The sequence below is a fragment of the Mytilus edulis genome, chromosome 14 (genome assembly GCF_963676685.1).
Source record: "Mytilus edulis chromosome 14, xbMytEdul2.2, whole genome shotgun sequence".
Lineage (NCBI taxonomy): Eukaryota > Metazoa > Mollusca > Bivalvia > Mytilida > Mytilidae > Mytilus > Mytilus edulis.
In genome coordinates, this window is record NC_092357.1 from 25,404,005 (window position 1) to 25,422,009 (window position 18,005).

The 18,005-nt window shown below is 34.1% G+C and overlaps 1 protein-coding gene across 1 annotated transcript in view; it reads right to left on the reverse strand.

Annotated features, from left to right (window-relative positions):
- Nucleotides 1-18,005, reverse strand: part of LOC139503561 (uncharacterized) — a 139,517-nt gene that overhangs the window by 61,025 nt on the left and 60,487 nt on the right. The window contains exons 49-70 of the mRNA XM_071293363.1: nucleotides 17,589-17,870; nucleotides 16,242-17,045; nucleotides 15,640-15,822; nucleotides 14,866-14,993; nucleotides 14,319-14,463; nucleotides 13,212-13,358; nucleotides 12,497-12,772; nucleotides 11,842-12,093; nucleotides 10,865-11,167; nucleotides 10,140-10,388; nucleotides 9,755-9,976; nucleotides 8,503-8,765; nucleotides 7,593-7,870; nucleotides 5,813-6,084; nucleotides 5,184-5,336; nucleotides 4,176-4,379; nucleotides 3,492-3,662; nucleotides 2,602-2,884; nucleotides 1,769-2,019; nucleotides 1,186-1,323; nucleotides 606-795; nucleotides 25-206 (exon numbers count right to left, since the gene is read on the reverse strand). Of these exons, the coding sequence (XP_071149464.1) occupies nucleotides 25-206; nucleotides 606-795; nucleotides 1,186-1,323; nucleotides 1,769-2,019; nucleotides 2,602-2,884; nucleotides 3,492-3,662; nucleotides 4,176-4,379; nucleotides 5,184-5,336; nucleotides 5,813-6,084; nucleotides 7,593-7,870; nucleotides 8,503-8,765; nucleotides 9,755-9,976; nucleotides 10,140-10,388; nucleotides 10,865-11,167; nucleotides 11,842-12,093; nucleotides 12,497-12,772; nucleotides 13,212-13,358; nucleotides 14,319-14,463; nucleotides 14,866-14,993; nucleotides 15,640-15,822; nucleotides 16,242-17,045; nucleotides 17,589-17,870 (5,376 nt within the window). The remainder of the gene's footprint in view (nucleotides 1-24; nucleotides 207-605; nucleotides 796-1,185; nucleotides 1,324-1,768; nucleotides 2,020-2,601; nucleotides 2,885-3,491; nucleotides 3,663-4,175; nucleotides 4,380-5,183; nucleotides 5,337-5,812; nucleotides 6,085-7,592; nucleotides 7,871-8,502; nucleotides 8,766-9,754; nucleotides 9,977-10,139; nucleotides 10,389-10,864; nucleotides 11,168-11,841; nucleotides 12,094-12,496; nucleotides 12,773-13,211; nucleotides 13,359-14,318; nucleotides 14,464-14,865; nucleotides 14,994-15,639; nucleotides 15,823-16,241; nucleotides 17,046-17,588; nucleotides 17,871-18,005) is intronic.

The following is an 18,005-nucleotide window of genomic DNA, read 5'->3' on the forward strand; positions in this document are numbered from 1 at the left end:
CATTTAAACTTAAGTATGTTTTACCTGTATCATTACAGTATTTTCCAGGATCACATGATGTACACTGGGTTACGTTTGCCAGACCTTCTGTGTTAGTATAGGTTCCACTTGGACATGGAGTTGGGGAACCAGATCCTTCAGGACAATAATTACCAACAGGGCATATGTCTCTTCTTGAATGGTTAGAGGCTATCTCACAGTAGTATCTGAAATTTTAAAATGGCAAGTTATGAAAATATGCTTGTAAAGGTGTATCACCAAATGAAAAGAAACATACAGTGCCTCTTTTCAACTGTGTAGTACATAAGTCTCCAATCATCAACAGTATGTTTGATATAACTTAGTACTAGCGCTATTATTTAAAGACAATATTTAGATATTGCATTGCATAGTGGGGAAACCACTGATTAAGAGTTTGGGATTGATCAACATCTCATTTACAAGGACCATCACTGTCATTGTGGAAGTGATTGAGACTGCAAAAAATTATTTACAAGAAAAGATGTGCAACTTCTGAAAGAGTCCATCAATCAAACATTATTCACCACCGATCATGAACAAGGTGTATTGGCAATGCCTTTTTCAACACAGTTTGATTAACTCACCCTTCAGAACATGGACCACTGGTATTGGTCAAGCCTGTTTCAGCACAGTAACTTCCTGCTGGACATAGTACACAGTCCACTTCAGCCTCTAGTCCAGTACCATTACTGTAGGTACCTTTGGGACAGGGGATAGGATTAGCTGTTCCCACCAGGCAGTAATATCCTTCTGGACAAATATTAGCATCCACTCCTAAAAATATAAAGAACAATAAATATTAGCATCGAATCTTAAAATCATAACAGAAATACTTTCATTCACAGTAAAATCTAAGTTGCCAAAAAAAAAATAAGCATTGGAAAATATTTGACATCAAATTTTCTTTATTAACACTACAATCAACAAAATAATTATAGTTTACAACCTTAGCAATTTTTATACTTTGCCAAAATTGCTACATGACAGGTGTTCACAAATTAAAAAGTATCATTTTTAATTTTGAAAGCATTAATTGTATGCAGCATTCCAATTTTTTAAATAATTGTTCACAATATTATTAGAAATGTTTTAGCAAAAAATTCAACAGAAATTGATATGAAAAAACATTGATTTCACACATTTGACAAGAACATAAATTCCTACCTTGATCTGGTGCTGAGATATTGGCAGACTGTTTACAGAAGAATCCTGAGTCACACATGTCAATTGGTGTTACCATGCCAACCATAGGACAATAATATCCTCCTAAACATGGGGTACAATCTGATTCCATTTGAAGACCTACAAACATAAGTAAAAGTAAAATTCATACCATGTATCAAAATCTGTGCATGAGTATCTGACTTATCCTCTTGGTTAGATTTTAAACCTTGATTTAATCAAGTGCTGTTAAAAAAGAGTATTACTAAACCATATTGTGAATGGTTTTTTTTCCCATTAAGATGGAAATAATCATATTCAACAAGGAAAAATATGAAAAAAAGACATATAATTCAAACTTCATAAATTGTAAAAAAAAAAAAAAAATTAATAGAGTATTGAAAATTATGCCAGATGTCTGCAGTTTCAAAACATATAAAACTTCTGACCAAACAAAATAGACATGATAAAATTTCCTTTTTTTCAGCTATAACATGATATCGAACATTCCTACAAAATATATATGCCACAAGAAAAAAGGTCTATGTAGAATAATGAAGTCTTAAAATCAGATGAGTAATTATACCTGTTCTGTTATTGAAGGTTCCAATAGGACATGGGTGTTCCAAGCTGTACCTCGTTCCTTCTGGACAATAGTATCCCATCGGGCAAATGGTCGTTGTGTTGTCAAGGACAACAATACTGACAGTATTATCACAGAAGTAGCCAGATGGACAGATCTTACACAAACTTTGTGTTTCCTGTTCTTGGTATGTTCCATTCTCACATCTGAGGGCTGCATCTGTACCCTCAGGACACCAATGGCCAACTGGACAGCTGCAATGGTTAAAATATTAAGTTATATACATAAATACCCATACTGCAGATGTTCAATACAGTTTGAACATTTTATTGTAAATTGATCACAGTGAGTCTCAACATACAATGTATAAATTTGGATACAGTTTTGACACACATCTTTTGAATATCCATGACTCATTGACATATAAATGCCTATACATTGGAATATTACGTCCCTGAAATTGCACCCCATTTATATATATCTGAAATTCTCAAAAAGTGACCCATACCAGTGACATGTCTCTGTATACCTACCATATAGAAGACACATCCCCATGAAATTGATTGAATTATTTTAAAGATTTCTTTGCCATTTTTCTGTTGCTTGTCAGTATTTTAATGTCTGTACCAAGTTAAGCTACCTGGACCATGTGTTGTTTGCTATTGTTTGCTATTGTTTGCTTAGCTTCTATCTTTTAAGGATGGTGGGTGTGGTCTGTTGTGCTGTAACTCTTTTTATAAAATACTAAATTAATACTGTCTCCTTTAAGAAGCTGCATCAAGGGAGACAACTGCCTGCTTTAATCTTAAATAGTTACTTCAGTTGCATATACTTACTTGTATTCTGTAGGCATTGACATGTTTTGACCACCAGAGCAGTAGTACCCAGCAGAACAGTTACCAGTAGGTAATTCTAGACCAGATCCTGCACAGTACTGACCACCTGGGCAAAGTTTGCAATCAATGATTTCGTCCTGTAAAGTAACGTCAAGATAATAACCCATGGTACAAGGTTGTTTGTCCGCACTTCCCTCTGGACAGTAGTGACCGACTGGACATTCATTTCCTGTTATGTTGTCAGTTGGGTTGGGGACTGAAGCCTCCAATACACAGTAATATCCTAAAATAATAAGACATCAACTTTCAAACCAGTAAAAAATCAATTTAACTCCAAAACAAATGTTCAATGAGGTCTGAAACAAAAGTACAACAATTTTTGGACAAACTGATGTTTGTGGCTGGTTTTATAAACAAATTATGGGATAATGTTCTTGCCTTTTTACATATGTCTATAATATATTCTCTGTCATTTAAGACAAGATGAATCTTTAATAATAATCGAGTACAATTTTTAACTTAAAGGAGCATAACACCTTCAACTCATTTCATTGTGATTTAACTGTGTTCTAATAAGTAACAGAACTGGCATGAACAACACAAATGGTCCATGTACTGATCTCTAATTTCAAATTATGGTTATAGCACTTGTTGCTTAGCACATCAGGATGGTGGTACAGGAGGTTGAAATTCAACCTTCGATATCCAATCATGTTAAAATACTCATATTTTAGACTGGAATAAACATGGAAGGAGGTTTGCCCATCCCCCTTTTTTATAAATTTTAATGTTGGTTTTATATGCATTTGGCTTGTTCTTGTTGTTTTTAACCAATTTCTACCTTAAATCTCAGTTTTCACTTTAAAGTTATTACAAGAAAATACATTTACCTGCTGTACAATTGCCAGTGGGTGTGGCTAGTCCAGTTGTCTGACAGTAGGTTCCTGGTGTACATTGTTGTTGGGCGTAAGATCCTTCTGGACAGTAGAACCCTGCCTGGCATTCCCCACCCTCAGGACTAGTGGGTGTGGCTGAACTAGAATTACTAGTACAATACCATCCTGTAAAGAAAAGGCAATATAATTTTGAATCTTTGGTCATTTACTTTAAGATAATTATGTTTGCCATAAAACATTGATTGATCGTTGGTTGCATCAGCCAAAAAACATATCTATCTTGTAATATGAGAGCTTTGTTACTGAAGCATAGTGGTTCTTTAATAAAATATTAAAATTATGACTTTAAAATCATTTTTTTTTCTCTAAAACATTATAGCATTCTTATTATGTCATAATACTATTAATACAAATGTCAAATTAAAAGCACAATCCTGATTCAGCTGAAAATGAATGATGTTTGAACTAAAGATGACTGAAGATTGTTTTTCTTCAATTTTGATTTAGATATCAAATCTTTAAACTGTAATTCTTAGTTTCATGGATATAAACATATATATGGGAGATATCTATCTTTATATTGGATTAACAAATTATGATAACAGATAATAGTACACCTACTGAACATTAGAATAATGCATAAATGAAAACTTCAAGGGGGATAACTTATAAATATACCTTGTGAACATTTTCCAGTTGGATAACCGAGTCCATCTGTTGCACAATATTCTCCTCCTGGACAGGGGAGACAATCCATTACATCTCTTGCCATTGTTAGGTTGTAATAGGTACCAGCAGGACAGGGATACTGTGTAGATGAAATAGTACCAGATGGACAATAGTAGCCTGGGTCACATGGTGTAGCTGCATATTCTTCAGCACCTGAACAAAATAAAAAAATAAAAAAGATTTGAATATAAAGATGTTGCTGCAAACTGAAATAGTAAAATATTTATTCAACATAGGGTGAAAAGTACATATAATTTAAGTTGAGATCCATTTCTATACTAAAATTAAAACAACATTATTCTATTTTAATAACATGTTTTAGTATTCGTATAAGGCCAAATAAAAATATATGTGTGGTTCCAGTGACCCTACCTTCCCTTCTTTTTTGTCTTGAAATTAGCCTACCCTTAAGGTTTTATTGTCATTTTTATTAAGCACTGTTAAAGTCAGAATGATGCTCCCATAGACTCAATGTAAAAAGAAAACCATAAAATAAAAAAAAATCCCTACCTATCTATCCTAACTTTTCTTCAGATGTAACTGGAACCACACATACTATTTTATTTGGCCTAAGAAAATTTACTGTTTTGAATTTAACCTCTCCTTGTGGACTATTAACACCCTTGGTACTCAGTACCTTGGTTATGGCTTAAAAGTACTGATACTTTTCAATTTACATTGATGGTTAAGAAAAAAACAAGAAATTTTGGAAAGTATTTCCTCATACAAGCAACTGAAGCTTGTGCTTTTGAACAAAGAAAAGATATAAGTTGTTGAAGTTATAAATTTGTATTGTTTTTTTTAATAAGCCATCAAGCCAAACAATATTTGCACACAGCTACTCTTATTTCATGCTCAATTTCAATGTTGTTGATGCTATTCCAAACCAGACTAATTTGTCTAATCAGCATATGGACAAAACTTGATTTGCATCAATTCATTATAATGTATGTTTACCTTGTAGACAGTAATATCCCTCTGGACAGTTGTAACATGTAGATAGTCCTGTCACATTACTGTATGATCCTGCAGCACATGGTATAGGATGGGTTGTTTCTATTGGACAGTAATGACCAACTGGACAGATTCCTCCAACTCCAGTCTGACTACCTGTTATTATATACACAATAAAATTTTAGGTATTTTTTTTTATTTACAAAAACTGATTTTATAATAACCATTAGAAACTAAAATTACTTTGAATAGACAAACAAGATAGCTGGACTTCATTTTAATTTCACAATTTTAATTAGAAGTATCATACTTTATGAAACATCTTAATAAAGATCCATAAGATTTCATAGTAGTGGCACTTATTACTTCAGCATTTTGATTCCTGGGAATGAATCTCCATATCTACACTTCAGGGATGAAGAGAGTAATAAATTTGCGTAGGAAGTATAGTACAATTTTAAATTAAAGAAAGTCCTGTTGATTATAATCAATAATGCCATACTAGAAAAAATTCAGCGCAATCTTTCCTAGATAAGTAAGGATTCCCTCACTGTGTCGTTTATAACCATATGTTAAAAAACAATCAAAGTATTAATTACAGGGAGGAGTGTAGTATGTATAGGTTTACCCACCTGGACCAGTACACGTTCCATTTCCATTTGGATCATGTCTATCTACACCGTATTCACAGAAGTAACCAGCCAGACATTGTCCGGAAGACGTAGACATTCCTAGGGAGTCACAATAATGGCCGCCTGGACATGGTTTACATTCACTGTCTATGGTCAGTCCAGTCTCGTTGTTATAGGTACCTACTGGACACTGCTGCCAATCAAATCCTGTTCCAGCTGGACAATAGTGACCGATCGGACATTGACCCACTACAGATCCTTGTTGACAATACCTAATGTGAAAAAGTAAATACATCAAAATACTGAATTACTGAAGATTTATAAGTCATAAAATTTAAAATATCATGATAACAATTATCATACCTGTCAACCTGTGACGATGAAAATGCAGGCCATGACCTGCATTGAAGAATCAAATCTCAGGTCATAACGCGTACGAACTTTTTCGAGCTGAATTTCAGTATTTATGGTACATTTTCTTATAATGTATATCAAAGATACCAAAACATCAATGCATGTTCACTTAATGGTTAAGTCATTTAAATCCTATTAATTATTATTTCATTGCACTTTTACTGATTTTTATGAATTTGTGTAACACAGTCTTATGTTCTTTACTTTTTGTCATCATCAAATACTACAATTATTTTCATGTAATTTTAAGATGTTTGAGACTACTGGCTATGTAGTCTTATAAAACATACCATCAGCCGTTTGAAGAGGAAATTAGACTATGATAAAATATAGTAATACAGTTAAAGGAAGTATAAATGTAAAAAATAATTTTCAATTTTTATTTAAAAATTGTATAAAGGTATAAAAATAATGGAAAGTTATTTTTAAATATATATTTGAATTTTATATTTACATGATTTAATCTTTTTCACCCATAAAACGTAAATATAAGGAATAATTTTGAATGGTGACAAATAAGGGGAAGTAACTCTCTAGGTGAAATATGTTTGTAAACCAAACAAACAATTATTAACGACCTAAAGCTAAGGTAATTGGTGTTAATTAACAGTGTGTTTGACACCAAAGCTGTCAAGTGAAGCCATGGGTCACTTCATTTGACAGTTTACATAGCTAGATGAACTTCCTGTTCATGGAAGAATTACGAATTTGCCGATATTTCAAAGGAATATTACTTATGAAATCAATCTCAAGGCTAAGAAATACGGGTGAAATCGGGTCATTTTCGGAATTCCCGGGTTATTTCAATGACCTGGCGGGTGTCCCGGGTGATCCCTCAGAATTGTGAAAATCTCGGGTCACACCCGCAGAATACGGGTCAGTTGACAGGTATGAATTATATCAGGTTTAGAACCATCAAATTTTCAACTACCGGTACACAACAATACTTGACAATTTTACAATCAGCTGGAGACAAAGAGTCAATCATATAAAAATATATCTGTAAGTCTTGTGTTTATTTAGTTGTGACAAACCATTAAAACTTATGTAAAGAATTCAACTAATATTCTAAAAGCTTTGTTTTCTGACAGTTTTCTTTCATGGACTGTTTAAATATAGAATCTATTATGTAATCCTGTTGATTACAATATTTATGCACTTGAAATTGCTAAATTTTTGAACTTTAAATTTCATATTATCTAATATACCAATCAGCAGCAAGAGTGATAACTACCAGTAAGGAGATAGCATTTGTTTTTATTAACCACCATCAAGGGAGATAACTATTGTACATATCAGCCATTAGCAAGGGAGATAACTATTGTACTTATCAACCAGCAGCAAGGCAGATAAGTTTTGTACTTACCAACCAGCAGGACATGTATAGCATTCTGATCCTTGGGTATGATTCATGTATGTTCCATTGTCACATGGTATTGGTTGTGACGAATTGATTGGACAATAATATGCCACTGGGCAAGGATAGTCTGATGGGCGAGATGAATTTTGCCCAGGTGGGCAGTAATAACCAGGTTCACAAGGTCCAGACGTAGCATTCAAACCTTCGTCCATACAATATTGTCCTTCTGTACAAGGTGTACATTGATCAGAACTGTTTAATCCTGTGTAGGAATTAAAGGTGCCCTGAAGGAAAGAAATCAAATTCTTAAAATATCTTCAAAACAAAACAACAGGTAGTATACCTTTTACTTAAGTGCTATTTCAGAAAAAAATGTATGGGGGGGTTGGATAGCACATTATATTAATAATACATGGGTGATGGGTATCAGAGCAACTTTTCACACTATAATGCACTATAATTCTCAATTATAATTGTCTGGGTGGCAGGTGCTGACAAAAACTGCCTTCCAACCCCCCATACATTTTTTTCTGGAATAGCCCTAAGTCAAATAGCACTGCATGCATACTTTCTTATGTAATATTATTAGATAAAATCTCCTGTCATACTTTTTTTCACTTTTCAACCTTTCTAGTCTTTTTTGAAGGAAATTTAAAATCTAAAATCATTACTTTGGGTATTTATAAAAGAAAAACAACCTTGCAATATGTTTTATATTTATATTAATTATCTACTAAAGAAAATCTTGAAAGATAAATCTCATGTGAAAAATATATGTTTTTTCAGTATGCAAGACCAGTAATTTCTTATCACTAAATGCTATAGATCACTATACATGCTTTTTTTGGAAAATATTTAAATAAAGGATCTTATGGACAAACATAATAAAGGGTCAGCAGCTTATCACATAACTTACCTCTGGACATCTCTCAGGTGTACCTGTACCCTGTGGACAGAAGTGACCACTGGTACATATCTCTTGGTTAGGAGAGTCTGATCCCTCTACACAGAAGTACCCTGCATTACAGAGACCTTCGTTGTTCAACAGTCCTGGTGTCTGGCAGTAGTATCCTGCTGTACATGGTGTACATTCAGTCACATTTCTCAATCCTGTTGAGGCTCCAAATGATCCAGGTGGACAAGCCTCAGGAGTAGTGGTACCCATGACACAATAAGACCCTGAAGTTAAATAGAAGGATTTATTTTAACTTATAATAATTTCTTTAGTGTTAACATTATTTGGTAGATAGAATGCATTTATAGATAGTGGATGCTAATAAAACAGCAACCCAAATGACAAAACAAATCAACAATGTTTGGGTTTTAATCAATAGTATTTTCCTCTTGCATCTTGTATATAATGTGCTAATGAACATGCAAGTTTTGTCTAAATGAATGTTTTGGATATTCTGAGTTTAGATTAGTCTCAATGTCATGCATATGGTTGTTGAGAGTCTCAGTCTGAGACTGTTCAATGTCATGTATATGGTTGCTGAGAGTCTCAGTCTGAGACTGTTTAATGTCATGTATATGGTTGCTGAGAGTCTCAGTCTGAGACTGTTCATTGTCATGTATATGGTTGCTGAGAGTCTCAGTCTGAGACTGTTCATTGTCATGTATATGGTTGCTGAGAGTCTCAGTCTGAGACTGTTCATTGTCATGTATATGGTTGCTGAGAGTCTCAGTCTGAGACTGTTCATTGTCATGTATATTGATGCTGAGAGTCTCAGTCTGAGACTGTTCATTGTCATGTATATGGTTGCTGAGAGTCTCAGTCTGAGACTGTCCATTGTCATGTATATGGTTGCTGAGAGTCTCAGTCTGAGACTGTTCATTGTCATGTATATGGTGGCTGAGAATCTGTATTTTGACTGATTTATCTCTATATTTACAAGTTTTTATTTCAAGTTTTCCAGTTCCAGTATCTAATTACATTCATTTATTCATTAATACTATATATGGGCTAATTATCATAGAAGACATTTATCCCCAAAATTTACCCTACATGATCATTTCACTGAACGATTGAAGGCCATGTTCAAGGGCATGAGGCAAGAATTTTGTACAATACTTCATCTAGGGCCCAAATCTTACAAAAATAGCCAAATATATGATATTTTGGACACTATATGATTGCATCAGAGGTCTTATAATGTAATCTTTAGTACCTTGAGGACAAGTGTCTGCATTTGTTGTTTGATTGGGTGCTGACATCTCGGCATATCTCTTACAGAAATACCCTGCATCACACTGAGCTGTTGGTGTAGATTGTCCCACAATTCCACAGTAATAACCACCAGTACATGGGGTACAGTCAGAACTCTGATTCAAACCAGTTAGATTGTTGAATGTTCCTAGTGGACAAGGCCATTGGTTGCTTCTCTCAGTACCTAAAAATAACAAATTGTTGAATGAAACTGTCCCGACTTCTCATTTTCAGAGAAAATGCAACTTATTTTGAGAGAAAATACAAAAATTATATTCAAATAAATGATAAATTAAAACGAAAGACCCACCCTCCCATAAAATCTCTAATCTATAGTCAAATCCTACCTTCTGGACAGAAATATCCCTCAGGACATGTGACTGTGTCATTTACGACAACCACTCCTGCTGTGTTGTCACAATAATAACCACTGGGGCATAATTTACAGTCCCATTGGCCCGTCAAATCCTGATAGAATCCACTTGGACAAATTGTAGGTGTCGCTGTTCCTTCTTTACAATAATGGCCGACAGTGCACAAAAATGGGGTGTCAGTTGTCTGCCCTTGCGGACAGTAGTAGCCAGCAGTACAGTTTCCTGGAAAATAAATGAAATATTTTAAATTATTAATTTTTTTTTTAATTGTGAAAATATTTGGTCTTTTTAAGCAATTTTACAACAATACCTTTTCAAAGCTTACCTTTTTTTTCATCTAATTCCTTACGGTGATATAACATTCTCATATATGTTTATGGCCTGTTATATATTTCACCCATGAATAAATATTTCTCACATCACACTGAACAGATTTGTTCTGTAACACCTGTTGCCTCCCTTGATCAAGAAAATATTTGTGTCTAAGGATGCAATATAAACCCAGTCATTTTTTGGATAGTAGGTTTGACCAAGGTTACTTTTCTGTCAAAAGAATGCACAAAATCATATCCTAAGATGATAAAATATATTAACCTAGCATTAAAAATTTGTAAATAGATCCATGCAAGAACCAAATACAAGCCTTCTTGATTTTTTATGAAAAACTTTCAACTCAAGGTCATATTTTGCCATTTTACCTGTTGTTTCAGTGAGATTGTAGCTGCCACAGTACTCTCCAAAGCTACACTGCAGACAATCACCAGACTGTGTGTTTCCTGTACTACCAGAGTACGTTCCAGGGCTGCATGGTGTAGGGTAAGATGCTCCTGCTATACAATAATATCCAGCAGGGCAAAGGTCACCAGTAGTGCCATCTGTTGGTGTTGGAGTTGTTGCCCTTGCTATACAGTAGTACCCAGCAGAACAGTTGTCTGTTGGCATGTCTAGACCATCAAACTGACAGAACTGGCCTCCAGGGCATGGTGTGGGATCAGAAGAATCTGGAATGAATCAAAAACAAATATTTTTTTATAAAAAACATTTCTTTGCATTTAAAAACAAAATACATTTCTGTATGTTACAAAAACTATAAAGGAGAAAGTTTTGTAAAAATAACTCATTTTAAATTTTGATAGCATTATTTGCAAGCGGTGTTAATCTCCTATTTCTGCACATTCTTCAACAATCATATTAATAAATACACACAAAAATTTCTGAACTTCCAATATCAATTTTACACAACAGCTCTTTTATTGATGCATTTAATTGATTTTCCTTTTAAAAATAAGTCAAATTGACCTTTCTTCCCATGAAATAAACCAAAATCTAATGAAATTTTCAAATACTGTAAACTAACTTATTTTCGCAACTTTCTCAAGTAGAAAAATAACGTGAATATAAATTGTCACGAATATGTTAAACTTGGATTATTCCTTATTAAACTTCATGAAGTAAGTCAGAAAAATGCAAAATTAAATAGCCGTGTAGTGGTCCAGAAAGGGTAAAATGCAAAATAAAGTATCCGAGAAAATGAGTTGGTTAACAGTAAACAGAATAACCTCCATGGGATTTATTGTTTCTTAAAATTATGGTGATACTTACATATAATTTTTTATTATATTTTCATTTTAAATTTACATTTCGAATAATAACTTGTTCTACCACAACAACTTACGTTCAGGACAATAGTATCCAGGCTGACATTTCCCGCCATTTGTTGTTGTATTTGGACTATCTGCACCACCAGAACAGTACCATCCTGCTGTACAATTTCCAGTCGGTGCAGAGTTACCTACTCCTTCACAATATTCTCCACCAGGGCAGTCAATACAATCGGTCAGTGATGTTCTCTGTGTGGATGGGTTGTATGTTCCTGCTGGACATGGGTACTGTGTTCCAAACTGTGTACCATTTGGACAGTATTGACCTAAAGAACAGTGGTAGAAATAATACATTATATTACATTACATTCTCTGAACATGTTTATAAAAATTCTTTTTACCACTTTTCTTTAAATTTTTTACTCTCGAATATGAGTCCTTATTTTTTTTCCCTGAGACTTATATAAAGGTGGAAATTTGTGTCTTTAATTTGAAATTTTTCTAAAACTGGAAAATTGCCATAGTTAATTTTCTGCTTATTTCTATCTATATGAGTATAGGTGAACTATAAATCTAAATGTTTATTGAAGTACATATTTCCCAAATGCTTGTTAACAGAATTTCGCAAAACAACAATATATTCAAACATCCACATATTTTCCTTAAAGTTAAACCACTTAAAATGGCAATTTCAGACTACACAATAATGCTTTGTAATAAGATACATACCAACTGGACAAGGTGTTGACAAATATTCTGTAGCATTGGTCAGGCAGTAAAATCCTTCTGGACATGTTGTGCATGCAGATTGACCAATCATATCAGTATAGCTTCCAGCCAGACATTCTTTGGGTACATCAGTACCTGTTGGACAGTAGTGACCGATTGGACAGATACCTCCCACACCAGTGAAGTAAGTCGTAGATGGACAGGAACAGTTTGCTGTGGCTGTGTCGTTACTGGCTCCAGGCATTGAACGATCCACTCCTGATGTACAATAGTAGCCTGAAAGATAAGAAATAGTGTTAGATTGGGATTGCGCAATAAATACTTTGGACAATCAATACAGAAATGAAGGAACCTTTGGTGAGCAAGCCTCCACCTATGTTAACAAATTAATATAGCATATTTTCACTGCTTTAATAATTGCTCCCATTGTAAAGAGGATCAGCTAATTAATGTGGGATTATGTTTTTTCTCTTGATAATTTAGCTTTTAGCGTGTCATTTTTGTGATTTCGTTTAACCATTCAAATTCAGTTCATTATTATATCTCAATCTTCTTCTTAAAAACATATTAATCATAAATTGTTATCAGGCAAATGCATGTGCCTTTCCTTTATATAAACAATTTTCGTGTTTTATTTATTGAAATGAAATCATAATTCTAAAATATTAGTAAAACAGTTTTTAAAAAGTACTTTAAAATATAACACAAACCATACCTGCAGAACAATCTCCACTGTCAGTAGTAAGATGTGTTCCCATACAATATTTCCCAGCAGTACATGGTAAACATTGACTCTCCTCGTACAGACTCAACGCATTAGAATATGTCCCTGATGGACAGGACATCCAATCTCTTCCAGTACCTGTTAAAAAAATTAAAATCGTAGTTTTTCCTTCAAATTTTTAATCTTTCTTCTACAGAACTTCTAGTTTTGGTATCACTATAATATTGAATAGCCTTTTAAAGATCTTGATGTTATATCAAATTTGTTAACACTGTATTTTGAGGTGCAAAAATATATTTGAAATAGTTCATAATACTATTTCAAGGTTATCTAGTATTAGGAAATGTGTTTTTTTTCCAATATGCAAATCAAATCTATGTTTTTTTTATATTTTTGTGTTGTTTGGAAATGATATTCTCTGTAGGATGATCTCACCAGTTATTGGTGTTGCTGTTTTGTTTGCAGGATAGTAAGCTATTCAACCAAAAGTTCCAAATGGTGAAGTTGAAATCATCCCTTCATAAATTTTACGGACGCCATCACAAGTTGGTTGACCGTTATGGAATAACCGTTTCACAGATGATATCCGATATATTCCTTATGTTGTAACTACAATCCCCATCCCTTTCATGAATGTGACCTCCCGAATTAGCCTTACCAGATTTGTTATAACATGAGCAACATGACGGGTGCCACATGTGGAGCAGGATCTGCTTACCTTTCTGGAGCACCTGAGATCACCCTTAGTTTTTGGTGGGGTTCGTGTTGCTTATTCTTTAGTTTTCTATGTTGTGTCATGTGTACTATTGTTTGTCTGATTGTCTTTTTCATTTTTAGTCATGGCGTTGTCAGTTTATTTTCGATTTATGAGTTTGACTGTCCCTCCAGTATCTTTTGTCCCTCTTTTATAGTATTAAAGAGTGTTGCATAATTAGTCAATTATAGAGACGGTCTTGGTCTTGCTTAGAAGTGGCAGTTCTTTAGATCATTGTTGACACTGTATATTTTACTATAACATAAAGAACATGTATTAAACACCTTTCCTTACAGAAATTATCTATTATGATACAATAATGGGAGGTAATTCTATTTTCTCACCTTGAGGACAATAATATCCTTGTGGACAATCTTTGATGTTATCTGTAGAGTTATCTGGTATGACAGGGAGGCAGTAGGAACCTTGAGTACATACTGCACATGAACTCTCCCCTGTTGTACTGGTGTAAGTTCCATCTGTACATTGCTGTAAAAGTTATTCACAATTAGTTAAACGATGTTCAACAGTTTTCAATGCACCGATAAATCCCTTTGTTCATTGTCTATGATCCAGTACTCAAGTATTCTATCAAGTATTTCTACCTTATTACTTTTGTTGTATTTTTTCTTCTTCTTGAATTTTAAGATGTCTCTGAGTTAGATGAATTAAAATAAGTCAATTATGTGAAAAACATATAACTTTTGATGGAGAAAGCAGTATCATTGTTTAAGTGGAAATAGGGTAGAAATTAGCATTTGGCATTCATTTACAGTCAATCTTTCCTTTAGATGTTTAACGGTCATAACTGAATTATTAATGTTGATAGATGTAACATATATACAAAGTATGGCTCTGTCATGGTTCACTTGAGATTAACTTAAATATTACCTTGTAAATTTCACTTCCATTTGGACAATGCAGTCCCTGTGGACAGAGGTACCCCACAGGGTTTGGAACAGATATTCCTGTGGGACAGTAGTATCCTCCCCAGCATTGGTATCCAGTGTCTGTCATTCCTACAAAACATAAACATAAACATATATGTATATTGAAAAGTGGTGAATAATCACAGAGTTTAAGTTACAAAATTTCAAATGCCAAATTTGTTTATGATGGTTTATTTTCATATTTTTCTAATCTTTGATTCTTACTAAGCAAAGCATATTTTAAACCTTGAATTTAGTAAAAATGAACCTCAAGTGAAAGTTTTCCCTTTTATAAAACAGTAATCTAATTCTGTTATAAAAAGATTAAACAAGTGAATCTGAGAATAAGTGCTCACTGACAGACTAACAGATGGACAAACAGACAGAGGTAATACAGTATACCCCATTTTTAATAGGGAGAGGTATAATGAAAATTATTGTTTCTGTATTACAGTTAAATGCACATTTTCAAAATTGAAAAGACATAAATTGAATGAGCTATGATGAGCCTGCAATTTAGAGGTTGTCGGTAGTTGCATTTAAATATATCCTATTTGTGTTTTGTTTATTGTTTTGTACATTGATCAGGATGTTAAGTTTTCTTGTTTGAATTGTTTTAAATTTGTTCTTTATTGGCCTTTGATAGAGTGCTTTGAAGTATGGGTTTTGCTCATTTTTGAAGGCCACACAATGACCTTTCATACTAGATAGCCTTTTTATCAAATGAAATAATTACCTGTATCAGGACAGTAGTACCCTCCAGTACAATTAGTACACTGAGCTTCTGCTGTGAGTCCTGTCATGTTTGAGAAAGTCCCTGCTGGACAGGCTGTTGGTGTACCACTTCCTGTTTGACAATAAGATCCAGCTGGACATATAATGAAGGCAGCTACATCAGCCTTACTGGGGCAGTAATATCCTGGAAAAAGTATTACATTTGCATAAAAATGTATACATCTTATTCAAATTAGATCATTTTACATTGTAAAAATATTTTTTAAAACTTATCAAGGAGTTTTTCTAATAAACTGATCTCCTATATCCTGTATATTTAGAAACTTAAAATTGTTTTTATTCAAGAAACATTTCTAGTTTTATCTTTTTTTTTGCATTTCTTGGTCTGGCAAAAAGTACTGTTTTACATTTTCAAAAGAAAAGATATAATTAATATATCTTGCCTTCTTGTAGAAATATCAAATACCTGCTAGACACTAATCAACAAACATGCTAGACACTAATCAACAAATGTGCTAGACACTAATCAACAAACGTGCTAGACACTAATCAACAAATGTGCTAGACACAAATCAACTACCAACTAAACATATATTTACTTACCTGCTTGACACAGATCGACTGCTGCTGTCATGTTGTAACTAGGACAATAATAACCAGAGGTACAATTAGTACATTCATCTACACTCTGTCTTCCTGTTGTAGGATTAAATGTTCCTGGAGGACAAGACTGAGGGCTGACTGTACCCATTGGACAATAGAGACCTTCAGGACAGATATCAGCATTACTTGGTTGAGACGGTGTAGAACTATTTGCTCCATAAAGACAATAATAACCCGACTGGCATTGTCCAACAGGTTGACTGAGACCAGTTTGGTCACAGTACATACCACCGGAACATTGTTGGCAATCACTCACTGAAGATTGGTGTGTTCCGTTATTAAATGTTCCAGTTGGACAAGGGAATTCATTGGACATGGTTGTATTTTCTGGACAGTAAAATCCTGTTGGACAGTAGGAATTGTTGTATAGTACCACCGGATCCATAACGTTATCACAGAAAAATCCGTCTGGACATCCCTTACAAATCGACTGTCCGAGCTCATCTTGGTATGAACCTGAAGCACATCGCAATGGTGCTGAACTACCCTCTGCACAATAATGTCCTAGTGTACAATTGTATCCCGTCGGCATGTCCGTGTCTTGACCACCTGGACAATACCATCCAGCACTACACAATCCATCGGGAACACTGTTACCACTTCCACCGCAGTACATTCCAGGCGTACACAGAATACAGTCTGACATATCGTCATTTCCCGTACTATTGAGGTAATATCCTGCTTGACACAGGGTAGGAGATGTACTTCCTTCTGGACAATAAGCTCCCTCTGGACAGATGTTTCCTGTATTATATCAGATCATAAAATTTATGAAATTAACTATATTTACTACAAAACTTTATATACAAAATTTACTAATTTGTTTTGAATGCCCATATTCAATATGTTATAACTAACTTTGTAATCATTTGATTTAAGTTCCACAATACTATGCATTGTACATAATACAGTTTTAAGAGTTGTGATAAGTTCTTAAATTTGCATTTTGAAGGTCAAAGGGAAATTTCTGTATGAATCAGACAAGGGAACTGCCAGACTAAAAGTCTTTATTATGCCATTTACAATTCAATCTACTCCATTCTGGCTACCAATGAAATTCCCTAACCACAAAATGAGGCGTTACAACTACAGAAAATAAATGAAAAAGGTATTAATTCCCCTCTCCTACTTAGATTCCTCATTTCTAATCTATTCTGTTTAAAAAAAAAACTGGATGATAAGAAAAATTTGAAACAATGTTTTTAAAATTTACTTGTATACCTATGAATCTATACTTCACATGAACACCGCCATATAAATTAGCAGTTTAAGAAATGAACTGGTTACCTGTTGTTCCATCAATAGGATTAGCTACAGTAGCAAGACTGGTACAGTAATATCCAGGATTACATTTTCCAGATGTTTCGTTAAGTCTGTCATTAGCACAGTAATAACCTGGGTCACATGCTACAGCAAAAGCTGAGGCTTCAGGACAATAGTACCCTGCAGTGCAATGGTTCCCACCAGCACCAGATGGCATGTCAACAATGGAGCCACCATCACAATAAAATCCTGCAGCACAGGGACCAGATGGTTCAGATAAACCAGTCTGTCCACAGTAATATCCTCCTGAAAAAAGGAAAATCAATTAAAAGATTTCATTCAGGCCAAGACAACAGTCATAAGGGGGAAAGTCCAATTTGAACCTGTCACCTGCTAGGGAGGTCAAATTCTTTCAGTATGAATTTGGGTATATCAGCTTTA